We start from the raw sequence: 14,722 nt of genomic DNA, 5'->3' as shown, positions 1-14,722 counted from the left end.
TTCGACTCGGCGCTGAACCATGAAAGGCTGCACTTGGAGACAGAACAGAACTGGCACCAGGCAGGAGGCACTGGGCTCTCTGGCCAACAGCAGTACCGCCGCCTTCACCTGCACGAGGCACCGTCCTCTGGACAGTCTTCACGTGCCAAGCACGCCCCCCTGTCCACTGTCTCCTCGCCCTCTGCTCACCCGGTACCGGAATGGTTCGGAGACGTGGTGTATTTGTCTTCTTGCCGTCACAAATGGAGCAAACCCCGTTGCGCAAAACATCCGTCGGTATCCACCATGTCCCTTTCCTACTGCGGAGTCTGTGTCTGTGTCGAGAGTCTTTTTTGCGTACATTTCGGATGAGTTCAAACCTCACTCTTGTATGCGAACCTACAAGTGACCCAAAAGTGGCACCGTCGGCATTTTGTTTCTTATTAATCTTGGACACTGACACCTCTTTGTTAAATAACAAGGCGCGTCCTTCAAGAGGCAAGATTTTCATATTTGTTAGACTCAGTGACCTGAAGTTCACCTCACCCTTGGACTTAGCCTTTTGGAAACTGCATGCAGTTCGAGGGAGATAACTAACTGCTTTGCCCAGGTCAACTCCCCGTAGCACCAAAGAGACAAAACAGCTAAGAACTGCCATTACAAAGCGTGAACCAATTCAGTCGTGAGGCCAGAAATGCACTCCTTCTTTGACGCTTCTTAGCATATGCACAACAAAGTAAAGAAGTTGATAGCCACTCAAAAAATTGAGATTCTTTTCTTGACTTCTTTATTTTACGTAAAAATAAATTAGAAATCTAACCAATCTAGCATGATTATTATTTGTCTATTATTATTTTTTCCGAAATGTAAAAATGAGAATTATAGCCCAAGACCGGTCTGTTTTGTTTTCGCTTGTTATCTCCCTGAATCCTCCGCACTCGTGTCATACGTGTCGGAACGCACACACACAAATATTTACAGCACAATACAGCAGGCGAGAGGGTTTATCTGTGAAAGCGAAGGGCGACAGAAAGAGGAAAGTGCTCAAGTTCCCACGCTGCTTTTGAATACTCCCTTCTCCTTAAAAGACGGCGAATGTAAAAAGTAAAATTTAAATTCAGAATTTATAAACGTTCTAATGAATTATTTTCGCCTGAAAAAAAAAACAGACACTGTTTGACAGGAAAGAGATTTTAAGTTTTTGTTGTTGCTGTTGACAACATATTTTGGTCAGCTTGCTGTCCTTATCGGGCCGAAAGGGAGATCAACCAAAGACGAGAAACTGTGTCGATTGTTCAAGATCTATTTCAAATTTTTTTTCATTGTGTATTTGCCTCATGGTCGGTTGAAACCTGTATGGAACAGATATTTTTACTTTAGCCAAACGAAAAACAAGTTGTCTTGAAGATGCCGGATTCGCTGCCAGTGACCACGAAAGAGTGCAGATCAAAATCATTCCTTGCTTGACCTAAGTAAACTTCCAGAGCTTTGCAAAACATTCATAATTTATTGTCATTACTGTTGTAAATCCGTATTTAGAATTCAGTAGCATTATTGATGTTGATCAAATGTTTACAAAACAGAACTCTTCTCATAGCTACTAGAATTTCTTCATGACAAGCATATTTCGTAGTTCGTAATCAGTTTCTATTTTCCTCCCTGTGCCCCTTTAACCGGAGTATATATACCCTTTTGTAATATACTGTACTGAGGAGTTAGTTGGCTAGTTAAAATATTTATTGTATAATGTTATTGGATTCCAGCAGGAATAAAACCGATCAGCAATCTTAAAGATAGAGTGATGGGCGTCTTTATCTGCATGATCACAAATTTTAAAATGTTGTCTGTTCATATAAAAGAATGTGTTCTACATTTTCTTTTTAAATCCGGTGGCATAGTCGTCAAGCCAGAAAATATCTACACTGGGATTTTATTTGGCGTACCGAACCGTTGAAACACATCCAACTTGCGGTTTTGACCCAGTGCAATTTCAATAGCAACATGAGAGCTCTAAGGGGGACCTCGCTGCAAGGCACCAGATTGCTGTGGGTACTTGGAGATATTAACATATTATAGAAACTCGTGTGACGCGAGTGTGATCTTTAGATGAAAAATGCAGTTAACAAAAACAGGATTTTATCACTTGCCGGGTTCTGTTTCGTGTCTAATACATTCAAAGCGATAAGGCTGAAGTTAAATAAGGAAACTATTCTTGAGTGCTCGCGTGAGGTTTTTCTGTCTTTTCTTTTCATTAACACTGATTCGTGAAGCAGCAGCATGAATAATTGCAAATTCTTTCAGTAAAATGTGCATTGCATATAATTGTTTTATTGCATATACAGTTGAACAGTTTAAAAACAATAAGCTTGCAAAACTAAAAGTGTTTTTAAACGGTGTATCTAGAGACAAAACGTTCCATGTAAGAAAATGTGAACCATTAGTCGTGATGCAAATTCTGGTTGAAATCCAGCACATTTTAAACGTGAAAAGAAGTCCCCGTTTCCCGTGGTACATAATTGAGGTCGCCCCAGAGCCTGAGTTCACCTGGAGTCCAGAGTGATACATGTGTAATTCAAAGCTATTTTATCTTTTGTGTTGATAGTCAAGATCGCTGTTATAACACTGACATCAAACTCTGTCTGTGCGGATGACGAAGGGTTGAGCAGACCGTAAACTTTTGACCCTCATTTTTCCTTCTCTCCTCCGCCCCGACTCGCGATGTGTCTGCCCCTCAGTGTGCTGCAGCGTCTCGCGTGAGGCAGGAGCAGAACGTGTCTCTCTTTTGGGGACAGATTATTATGATTATTATTATCAATGCGAAAAGGAGAGGTTCCTTCGCTAAGGGGCACTAACAGTAAAGGCAGCCTCATTCAAACGGAATATGTTCGTCATATGTGGTGTGATTTCTCTCCCTCTTCTTGTTGGGCCGGTTTCACCCAGAAAGACAGATACAAACCAATATGTCAACGTTGCCCTGCACAGCGGTCATCGGGAATGCTTATGAATGCAGGGAAAAAAAACCTCAAGCAAATGTATTTTAAAAATCGCCTATAATTGTGTCAATCCAATGCATAAAGACATAAATAAAGCATCATGATGAGGGGTTTAGGTCTGTGTTGGTGAACACCGTATGTAAAAGTTGTGTATTAAGACTCAGCGGTTAAATTCGTTTTGAATAATTGCCTGGCGCTGAATAAATGTGCACATTTGTGGGAGAGTCTGGAACAATGCCTGGGCGCACACGATGCTGTGCAGGATGGCGCATTGACGATGAACTTGGCCTAAAGCGAGCTCTGCTGGTGACTCCAGGGGTGTGCAGATTCATCTGTCTTGCCTTATTTGACCTCGCGGTGAACTGCTCGGAGAGCTATTTTTCATGCCGTGACACGGTCCACAGCTCAGTGTACCGATTTTCAGCACTACTAAAGCGTAGACAAGAATTCTCGTTGGATTTCATTATATCACTAAACAATTTCCTTGTCGTTTTAATGCAGCAATATTGGTTTGTCTTGTTTTTTAATGTAAAATAACCCTACTTCATGTCATGAAGAGCCTCCTTAAACAGCCCAGTTGAAGGATAATTGTGAAACGAATTCATTTGAATGAGAGTGTTTTCTCCGACTTAGCTTTCATGGTTTGCAAAGAAAAATAGTTCTGTAAAAAGTTAAAAACAGTAGATACTCGATGATTTGGAAATAACACGACCTTATCACGACAGAACAAACGAAACTCGTTGGTGCTGACACTTTATTTTAAATAGATTCAACTTGGCTGTCCAATTTGAGCTGTTTTAAGTATAACATAGAACAGATTTTAACATAAAACATCACTGAACCTATTTTACAAATAACTCGTTAGTTTCTTATGAAAATGTAACTCTGCTTTCAAATGAAAATATTCTCAGTTTGAAACAGGCGCATTGGCTCCGAATGTCTTGCTCTTACAGAAAATGAAATTCCTTAACAACTCTCCAAAAAAATTCAAAACAAAACAACAAACTTCTGAAATCAACACGACGTTTTGCTTGTATGCCCGTGTCGTGTGCGTTTTTATTTTTATGATACAAAAATATCCTTCTACTGGGGACCCCAGGCACAAATCTAAGAAGCTGTACCCATGTGTATCTGTCGATCAAGGGAATGCAGCTCAGGCTTTGCAAATCATAACGAGGGAAAGCACGTGTGAGTGTGACGGTGGTGGAGACACTTTCATGGTTTCGTTTGTGACAAGTTTCTGCATAATCCGTTTTTAGATCTGTTGTACCTGCTCAATAAACCAAGATTCAGACATATGACAGCACCAAGAACTATTAGAACTGAAAAAGTTCGCGCACCACAGCAGTGTTTTCTTTTATTTGGATGGTCATCCGTTTTATTTTGAAAATAATATTAGATTTTCCGAATCATTCGCTTCAGTTCCTGTTGAGCGACACTATCAGACCTATAGGGCTACAGGCCTCGAGCTCCCGTGCAGAACGTTTCGGTCATCCAAGAAACCAGAAGGCAAACAAAGACACAATCCAACAGGCTGCATGCGGTTGTATCAGTTGTATAACTTCAGAACTTCCGAATGTCTGAATGCTTTGCAAAAAAAAAGAAACACACGAAATCAGCAGGCCTACATAAATTTAAGCAAATTATTATTATTCCTTCAAAGGGGAAACGTTTTTTAGAATCTGACCTCCTGAATCCACAAAATCTAAATTTCCATGTATAGGAGAATAACCTATTCTGACATTTCATATTCAACTTTCCCCCAAAAGAAAAAAAAACGGGAAACGATATAATATAGTTAAACAGAATTGGTGTCCTCCTACAAACCGAAAGAAATTATTTCACATTCAGTAGAATGGTGTTTCATATATTTTTTTCAATTATCTTTTCACAAAATTAGAAACAAAAATTCTAGTCACGACCCGATTTTATTTCAAATTAGTATGGGATGTTTAATCTTTCCCTCCTTTGTCAAGTTTAATTTCTGTCGTTTTGGCTGTATTAGTGTCAGGACAATGCTGCAAAAACTTTAACGCCTCGCACTAGAGCAATCTGTGTATAACATTCCGTGTTTCTTGTAAAAAGCCAAAGGATAATATGCAGCCTTGAAATGCGTGTGCATGCATATGTAAATGTATTTAACAACACATTTCATAAAACTGTCCATTTTTTTGTATTCAAAGCATGGGAAGAATTTTTCACGTCAATGACAAATTTCAGGTGTCCTCCCAATTTAACAACCGAAAACAAATCAAGTTTCCCAGATAAAAGCTACATCCTAGCCACAGCCGGAACCGTCCTTCAAAGACACAAGACTTCTCCCTTTGTTTACACCCCAGTTTTTATTGCGTATCATAAAACTCGGTTAATTGCACTGGAATGTTGCGAGGAGACATTTTGTGGAAACAGCCGCTTGTTCACAGAAGGCGTGTCTTTTCTGCTTTCACTGCCCTGACCTCTCACTTTAAGGGTGAATGTATTATTGGTTCTTTAAAGGATTACTGTACTTCAATTTTAACGAACTTTTCCTTGCAACAAACATACCCATCTTCAAACAGTTTCAAAGAACTTACACGCCACAACATGAGCACGCTCCTTTATAAACTCCCAAGAGATCTAAGATTTTCTAACCAGCGATGGTCTACACAGCCACGAAAAAAGTTTGCAAAGTTAGTTAACAGTTAATTCCAAAAGGGGGATGTACAATGTAATAACACTAGAATATCAAGAAACACTCTGCGGAGAAGGTAATACACTTTAAGAAGATATGGAAGACAAATCAAGATACATAGCAAAGGAATCAAGTAAATTACTGCGGACAGACCACTTAGTTAACATTAGGCCTCCATCTCAACATCTGCCAAGTGTTATACTCCAACCACCCCAATTGTCAAATTAGAGTGAAGTAACCAGAAACAAAGACACAAAGCCCATTCACAAACCCAGCACGCTGGGGAGGAGTTAACAGAAACACACCAAAGGAGCAACAAACACGGGCTGGTTTTAAACAGCTTACCTTGAGACGGTAGCCATCGTTTCACGTGCTTTGGCTGTGCTTTCTGCATCGTTCGCTCTCTGAAAGAAGAGTTGGTGTTATGGTCAGGGAACACTAACAGCCTGCAAAAGAGTCAAACGGAGCCCTGCGTCAGTGTGATTATATGTTATGTGCAATATACTGTTGGATGTCAACTCCCCAAAACCATAAAACTTACTTTAATGGCACCACGTGACTTTTTATAGCCAGTGAGCCTATCTGTCTGTGCTATGGATGATTTTACGATCTAATTCATAGACAAAACCCCATTCATTTGGCACCCAAATGTCATATATAGCCGGAGCTGGGATAATAAAGTTTACGGCTTTAAACTTAAAGAAGGATTCAGAATGTTGCCATTTAGGATAGAGAACCACAGACCATCCTTCTGTGTAGTGGTAAGGAGCATTTAGTCTCAGGCGCGTAATTATGGGTGAGTACAGTTAAATCTGTTTTTCGACCTGTTGAATTTCTAGTGAGAAGAAACTTAAGTACGTTAGAGACGACAAACAGAAAAGTCGCGTTAGAGTCTGATAAGTCAACAATTTTAAACATAAATCTAGAAAAACTCTGCGGCAATGAATCAATTTTTATGTTTTATCTTTCATTTTGCTAATTGGGTTCACGCTATTCGTTTTGTTTCGTTTTCACTGCGTCAAGGATAACGGCTGTATGATAAAACTAAAGCTGGATTAATTTTAAACGTTTCCGCGCAAGTAGCTGCATCAAGTAGGACAGTCTAGTACACTCGTGAAGGCCGCATTTTCCCAAATTTGTTTTGAGCACAAAGTGCCGAAATGCAACACACAATACATGAAAAACTGTAGAAAGTTTATTATTTTTATTGTTACTTCCAGTCATTCTTAAAAACAAATACAAAAGCGATCACGATCTGTTCAGACAGCCAAGCCATGACTATGCTGAATACCTTTTCACAAAAACACACATCACTGTCGCTGCGCTTTCAAGAGCAACTTACTGAAGTTCGTGCAAAGAGTCATACAAAGGCACAGCAAGGACATAAAGTTGTGGAATCATTGTTCCCTCACGTATTCACAACGCACTACAGTTACAGATATACAAGGTAGGTAGTATTTCAGTATTTTAAATTAACGATAGCATTGGTTACAAAGAAAACGTCGATTTTAAGAAACCAGTATTTCCTTGACAGCTTGGAGCTATTTAGACATTCAGCATACAAATACATAACACATATTAGCAACACATATTATTATTTTCGTTATTTTTTTTAATTAGAGTGCAACACATAACAATTGTACTAAACGGATTTTACTGTTACTTTAAGTAACACAAGCTTATTTTGCTCCTTAGTACAGTAAATAAGTTAAAACGTTTACCCCATTTTTTTGTCAACACTAAGCCGATAAAAGACAAAGTTTTACAGAAAGCAGCTGTAATCATACAAGCAAGACCAGTTGAACGGATTAAGGATTAAAAGGCTGGAGCTGAAGGATGTGTTTGACCCAGCGCTCAGGAGTTCTGGAAAGTCTGTCGCTCTGACTGGAACAGTCCGTCGGTTTATTGCCAGTACTTCTTCAAGTGCTTAGAAATTAAGGACGGTACGCGGCTCCGGCTGCTGCCATGCTCATGCTTTTCAGTTTATTATCTTTTTTCCATTTCATTCTCCTGTTCTGGAACCAGATCTTAATCTGTCTCTCCGAGAGGCACAGAGCATGAGCTATCTCAATCCTCCTCCTCCGGGTCAGATACCTATTGAAGTGGAATTCTTTCTCTAGCTCCAGCGTCTGGTAGCGTGTGTAGGCTGTTCGAGCTCTCTTCCCTTCGGGTCCTGCGAGGTTGTCTGTGACACAGAACCACATCACTTACATCACTAGAATAATAATAATAACAACAAGAACAACAATAATAATAATAATAATAATAATAATAATAATTGGAAGTGGGAAAAATCACTTACACTGTTTACTCTTAATCAGACATATCCTAAATCCCTCGAATTCACTAAGCACAACAACAATGGCGTTCAATTACAATAAGAATATAGTCACTGGTTGCCTGGTACTACCTAGGCTCCACTGGTCATCATTGGTCAGAAAAGTAGTGAAGAAAAATCACTGATGTATATTATTTTAGCCAGCATCTGAATTTTCTATTTTTGAAATGAACGTTCATTGCCAATATGCGACAGAGAGGCGTCTGTCAAATATATTAAAAACTTCTGAATCCCAACCATCATTTGCAAGAACAAACACATGAAGACCTCTCTTCAAGGTTAAAATTCGAGCAGATTGTGAGCCGTGCTTTGGGGGATGCCGTTGTGAATCCGCCCCGATAGTCAGCATTCTGCAAACATTTTGTTTGCTTTTTCCATAATGGACACAGAATGTGCATGAAACACCACACCATCCTCAACTTCATGCTGTGGTCCGTCTCGGGCAACCACGCACACTCGGTTAAAACATGCGGTATCATTTAATCCCACCATGCTGCATTTCAGTGTCCAAGGAAAAACAAGTCGGAATAACAGTAACAACACACTGAAATGAATAAAAGAAAAGAGAAGCAGTTTTACCGTGGCTTATGTGCAGCTTTCTCATCCAGGGATATATCTGGGGCTGTGATGTTTCGCTCGCGTTTTGGCCGTTCTGTGAATTTGTCTGGACGCTGCCCGCCGAGTTGTCATCCTGGGGAGCAGGCGGCTTGCCTGCACCGTCCCTGGTTAAGAGAGCGCTGCTGCTGCTCGAACTAGAGGAGGAGGTATTAGGGCTGGCTATGGAGTTTTTAACAGCGCGGTGAGTTTCGCCGAGAGGCGAGCTGGCAACGGAGGAGCAGGGTAGAGGGTCAGGAGGTGGCGAGTGAGTCGCGGAGGCAGGCTGATTGTACCTGGGCTCTGCGGATGCGGCTGTTGCACTAGATGTGTAGCTGGGAGCCCTTTCACTAGAACCAAAGTGACCGGAGGTCGAGCGCCCGACACTAAGATCCATCCCATTGTAACCGTAGCCGTACCTGCTGGAATGCATGGTCGCAGAATCTCTGTATTGCTCGTTCACAGAGCTGTGATCTCCATAATTATGTAACTGGTAGTCCGGGCTATTAGGATAGCGACCGCAGAATGAGTTTACAAAATAAGAGCTCATTTGTTGATATTGTTCTATTTTTTTAGAAAAAAAAAGATATGTGTGTGCTTGATTTGTGGTCTTGGTCGTTTTGTGCGTCTATAGCACCCCTGCACAATTTATGATGAATTATGGAAATGACTGGGACATGTACTTGATTCCCTCCTACGTAGGCACCCAAATATGGGGTACGACTTTGAGTCACGTGCTTTTGTTGTCCAGTCGTAAATCCTGCCTGATGACCTCCAGAGGTAAACTCGTGCACAAACAGGAGAGCTGGGTGGATGCCGGCGCCTGGGAGCGCGCACGGGGAAGGGCGCCGCGCTCCGGCTCCTGCTTCAGTTGTCGTCTTGCGCCACCCTCTGGAGACTCGGCCGAACTGCCCGTTTCGATCAGGGGAGTGCGGGCAGGGGTCGAATAAAGGTTAACAGGCATTGCTGCAGTATTACTCGCGTTTTATTCATGATATGATTAATGCAACCTGAACGCTACGACTTTTTATTGCGCTTTTTCGCCGCAAAAACAAATATAATATTCGCTCCTTTGACAATTTGATATTTCCCGGCGATTACTTCTTCACACTGTTTGGATTGAACCGCAGCCGCGGATGGAATTGTAATTAAATTAACTGTAGTAAGCAATGTAATTCCGCTGGAGAGTTATTTGATCCTTAAGGCTTCGGTTATTTTGTTCTGTTCCTTTTGAGGATATCACATCTTTCTTTAATTACTGTAAATGCGTAACAACATAAAGCCTGCGATTTTTTTAATCCACAACACGGATATTCCTTGTGCGCGCTTTTGTTTTATCTCATAGTTCCTTTCTTACCGCGTTTAGGTTTATAACAGGAATGAATGTTATACTCGCTGGGTGAATGTAGGCAGTGTTTTGCCTAAAGCTAAATCGCTATCTGAAGGCGAGGAATATTCCGGAATATAAGTTAAGTGCTATGTGATAAACATTACGTATATTCTTTATAATGCATTAAGATGAAGAAAAAATAATGTTAAGTATATTTTTTATTAAAACGTCCCCTGGTTGGATTTGAAATAATTGAATAGTGTAGGGTCCGGTATATTTAATTTGGTCAAAAACGGGAACAGTTATAATTTTGCGCCCATTCATGCTGAAACATAATTACGGTGTATTTTTAAAATATATGATTTATATTAAATCACAGTACCGACACTCGAATCCGTTCATAATAATAACATTTCGCACAGTGTACGCGTTGTATCTGCGGTTATGTAAATTCGCCACATTCCTTGCCTTCAGACGGCGAAACACCTTCACACTTGGTTTCTGGAAAAACAAATTTCATAGCTATTTTTTTAAATAAATCACTAGAGCAATAAAGAAGACATTTTCGGAACAACGTCCGTATTCTTAACGGAAAAGTATCGGAATTATTATTTTTCTAAAACTACATCAAATAAAAAAAATGAATCTAACAACAATTATTGGACATGTTCCTAATCTATAGATCTGAATTTCTTATTTCAGTAACATTTAAATATTGCTTACGGTTACTTTTAAATTAAGATATGTGACGCTCTAATTGGATTACATAAAATATTTTTCATTTTTTGTATCACAGCAATAAATAAATATATACGTAAATTAACTAGTAGAATATTGTTCTGAATTTCCACATCGCAGGAAAGGCCTACAAGCACAAGCGGGCTACACAGAGCACTCCCCTGTTTTCTCTTTGACTTCCTCGCTGTTCTCCTCTGCTGAGCTCAGAATTTTGTTCTCTTTTTTCCACTTCATGCGTCGATTTTGAAACCATATTTTAATCTGTCGTTCTGTTAGACAGAGAGCGTTAGCGATTTCAATACGACGGCGTCTAGTTAGATATCTGTTAAAATGAAATTCCTTTTCCAGCTCTAGAGTTTGGTATCTGGAGTAGGTCTGGCGCCCACGTCTCCCGTGCGATCCATATATTGAAGCTGGAGAGAAGGAAAAAATTGACCAGACTATTTTTTACATCCAATGCAGTCCACATCTCATTTTAGATTAAATATACATTTAGTGGCAATCCTGGAAAGGACAGTTATCACCGTAGTACATGAGCATGTCAGAAACTGCCACTCAAACTACATTCAGCTGTACGTTTGCAAACGGTGTAGTTAATCTTGGACACAACACTTTCTATTTTTAGAAATCTAAACTCTTTTAAGTTTTGTGAAGAAGCATAGCCCTGAGATTCACGCTACAAAGTTGACAGAGCAAAATTTTATCAAAAGAGTTTCACGTTTCGTCTACAGAAACTCAGAGGTGCAACAGTAGAAATTATTTCAGCTTCTCGCATAACTTTGCAAAGTTGCAGGAATGATGGCGAGTTGAGCTCTGTACTCACCATTGCAAGAGTTCATCCTTTGCATCCACGGGTGAGCTGATGCAGGGTACTTCCGGTCGGGGGGCTCATTGCCGAAGATTTTGCTTTGTGTACAGTCCGGTTTACAGTGCTGGTCACCACAGAACTGCAGGCAACTGTCGCCTGCCCCCTGCTTGTCGCTGCCCGCGGGGTAAACGCTCACTGGATCCTTGTCTGAGTGATAACAGGACGGCCCATACTCATAAGGCGCTCTGGTGTTAAACACAGTGTTGTGTTGCTGATAGAAACAAGGGGGTGGAAAAGTCTTGTCTGGAATCGCAGAGGGTCCATGAGGAGCTGGGAAGTGCCTGAGTGCATCATAGCCAGATGTGTACAGCGGGATTTGTCCGAGGAAAGAATCCTGCCCAGCGGGAAGGGAGGCAGGGAAAGCTGGGTTCACAAAAAACGAACTCATTTGCGCCACAAACCGAACTATTGTGATTTGTTGTGTGTTTGTACATCTGGCTATAACTATTAGTGGTCGCCCAAGGTTTGTTTCTAGGTGGCTAAGCGCCAAAAGCGACAGCAGCGAATATAACCAGCTGATTGTCCGCTGGCCAATAGAAACCGCTCCACAGAGCCATCACTCCCCAGGGTACTCGCCGTACAACCAGTAAACTTACAAACAGCCTCATCAGTCCAGAACCGGGAGCCGGCCAATTAGAGTTCAATAAGACATTCCACCGGACTGTTTTTGTAACCGAGAAAGAACAGAGTGCAATGATGTCGAAAACGAAAACAGCCTCACCTACACTTTGTGTGTACCTTACTGCTTTCTTCTGTAAATAAAAATACTGTTTTTCAAAGCTCGTATTTTGAACCAAACGACACATATGTACACGTGAGTGTTCGGAAGATGCACACAAGTTTAAATGAACGTGTCCAAAAAAAAAAACCATCGGAGTATTTTAGATGTGCGAAATTTAGAGGTATGTATTTTCATATATGAAATACGAATTTATACACGAACGATTGTGAAATCTGCTGTTGATAAGCTTAGATGAGAAGAATTTTCTATACAATTACCAATTATTTTTGCAGTAGAATTCTAAATCTTACATAGAACATTTGTCAGCTCTGATTGTAAGGCTTGAGCATGTTATTGGTATTAGCATCATTGACGGACTATAATAATTATGTAGATAATGATTATTGTTGCCGTTATACACGTAAATACATTGCTTGCTAGTCATCATTGAAAATGCTTAATGTACCCTGTGTTATGTATTTAAGAGATGACTCTGGGTGACAGCTGGATAGTCGCAGGCCTCTAATTTCCTCACAGGCGTAAAGAAGCTTAAATAAGCACGTACTGTTAGAAGGCTCGGAGCGCTCTGGATTGCTGTAACTCTAACACAGGATCTTGTGATATTTGGCGGTTGATGGTTTACTGCATAATTGCATTACGTATTGTGTCCACAGCGATCATTACCTCATGTATACATACGCTGCAAATATCTAAAAATACTCAATTTTGTGCTGAATTGCCAAGCGGTGCTAAAATAACGTTTTCTAACCTGAGGCGTTATATTATCTGTTAATTTGAACAAAACCAAAGTGCTGTCCGGTTTCCAAAACAAATACAGTGTTTTGACTGAATATAATCACATTCAAGTGTGTCGGTTTCTTCTCCACCTGCCGTCTTTATCACTTGAATTATTTTTTTTCAACAGATTTGTTTAATTATTCACCGAACTCCGAAGATAATCAACACCAAGGAACCCGAAGCCGAAACTCCAGATGATCAAGACGCAAAAGCAGGCCATGTCTCGAAGCGGTATATTTTGACTGCTCTTTGGAGTTTATTGACAGTTAAATATGATAATTTTTTGTCTAGGTCACAAATTATTAACAATTATTGTATCCAAAAATTACGGAAAGCCATTGATTTGAATTGATTTAGAATTGATTAGATATCATTCGATCAAAGTGAAAACACGTACACAGTGATACCAGTGAGTACGAATGTTATAACCGTGGCACCACGGGTGCGAAGGTAATTAAATAAAGATTAAAAACTAATTAAAGCAATAAGGTCATACAAAATAAGGAAAATCTTAAGAAGAACAGCAATACGAGAGTATGCATTACTTGTATTATGCTTTTAGTAACAAATAAACTTGATAGACCTTTTTATCCTCAACATGGCTGTCTACTTTTGTATCGTATTGAGGAAAATCTTTTTTTATCTGACCAGTAGTTTTGTTAAAATTCGATAAGGTCTGCAATCAAGATTTTATATGCTTTTCGAACTGTGTTAATATGTATAATTATTTTTCTACATGTATTTTTGCAACGCTAAATGTAAAAGTAATAGTATTCCATGTTCGTACAATGGACATTGGCAAAATATTATCTCAGATATTAAATAGAAAATATAAATGCTATCACTTGACAATAATAAATATTTTAACACACTTATTCAACGCGCACCGATGTCTTTCTTAAGCTCTTTCAAAACACTTATTTAACAGAGCCCAGGTTCCGTCGTGATACAGTGTTCATTCTTACCACAAGATGGCGACCTCGAGCAACAAGCTGTTTCTACCTTTCTCAGTGGCTGCGTACAATAAGGCACTCAGATCATGAAGGAATATCAAACGAAAGCAAATAAATATTTATCTAATTACTATATTATTAAAAACGTTATCATTAGCTTGACTGCACATTGAAAGGTAAAGCAAGCCTTGGGAGACCTCAAAACATTACAACGTCAGAGTAAAGAAAAAGATACAGATTTTGATACTAAATGGTAACTCATCTGTCTAACCAGGTACCGAAAATGCAAAATGACATTTGCAAAACAAATTTACCGGTGAATATTATGGGTCTTAAGTGTAACCCATTAACGAATATGTTTTCTTCAATTTCTAAAACCTGTTAATGACATTGAGTAAAAAAATAAAATTATATGTTTTGATGTCACATATTGTTGCTGCGTGTTAAATAAGAAATACATTAATCTAAGAACAACTGAAGTTGATTCAAATCTGTTACATGCCAGAAAAAACGATAAAATATACGTACAGTGCATGTACTTTGCCAATGAATATTTCATTCCAACAGGATTGATGGTCTCAGTTTCAGTTTTTTTTTTCTGGCCAGAAATACTTTAGAAGCCGCAAACACTCACCAGCAACAACTATTACAAGTAAAATTGACAACACACGTTGGGTGACTTTCAAACATAATTTAGATATATCCTATAAGAAATTATGCTTCTGCCGACTGTGCTGTT

General features: G+C 39.6%; 3 protein-coding genes and 1 long non-coding RNA gene across 5 annotated transcripts in view; 1 reads left to right on the top strand and 3 right to left on the bottom strand.

Moving 5' to 3' along the window:
- Positions 1-14,722, bottom strand: part of hoxa3a (homeobox A3a) — a 36,515-nt gene that overhangs the window by 21,427 nt on the left and 366 nt on the right. For both annotated transcript variants that reach the window (XM_088600312.1, XM_088600315.1), the window contains exon 2: positions 5,989-6,089. The gene's annotated coding sequence lies outside the window, so the exon portion shown is untranslated. The remainder of the gene's footprint in view (positions 1-5,988; positions 6,090-14,722) is intronic.
- Positions 6,826-10,753, bottom strand: hoxa5a (homeobox A5a). Its single transcript, XM_088600321.1, has 2 exons — positions 8,561-10,753; positions 6,826-7,828 (listed from the first exon to the last, which is right to left on the bottom strand). The coding sequence occupies exons 1-2, from the start codon at positions 9,123-9,125 to the stop codon at positions 7,578-7,580; spliced, it is 816 nt and encodes a 271-aa protein (XP_088456447.1). The 5' UTR covers positions 9,126-10,753; the 3' UTR covers positions 6,826-7,577.
- Positions 10,680-11,908, bottom strand: LOC148650784 (homeobox protein Hox-A6-like). Its single transcript, XM_088600323.1, has 2 exons — positions 11,467-11,908; positions 10,680-11,056 (listed from the first exon to the last, which is right to left on the bottom strand). The coding sequence occupies exons 1-2, from the start codon at positions 11,897-11,899 to the stop codon at positions 10,788-10,790; spliced, it is 702 nt and encodes a 233-aa protein (XP_088456449.1). The 5' UTR covers positions 11,900-11,908; the 3' UTR covers positions 10,680-10,787.
- Positions 12,285-13,905, top strand: LOC148650783 (uncharacterized). Its single transcript, XR_015925547.1, has 2 exons — positions 12,285-12,413; positions 13,158-13,905. It is a non-coding gene; the product is annotated as an uncharacterized LOC148650783 (long non-coding RNA).

This window comes from Lepisosteus platostomus, chromosome 12 (genome assembly GCF_059453375.1).
Source record: "Lepisosteus platostomus isolate fLepPlt1 chromosome 12, fLepPlt1.hap1, whole genome shotgun sequence".
Lineage (NCBI taxonomy): Eukaryota > Metazoa > Chordata > Actinopteri > Semionotiformes > Lepisosteidae > Lepisosteus > Lepisosteus platostomus.
Note: the sequence above shows the minus strand (reverse complement) of the source record. Positions and strands in the feature narration are given on the sequence as shown.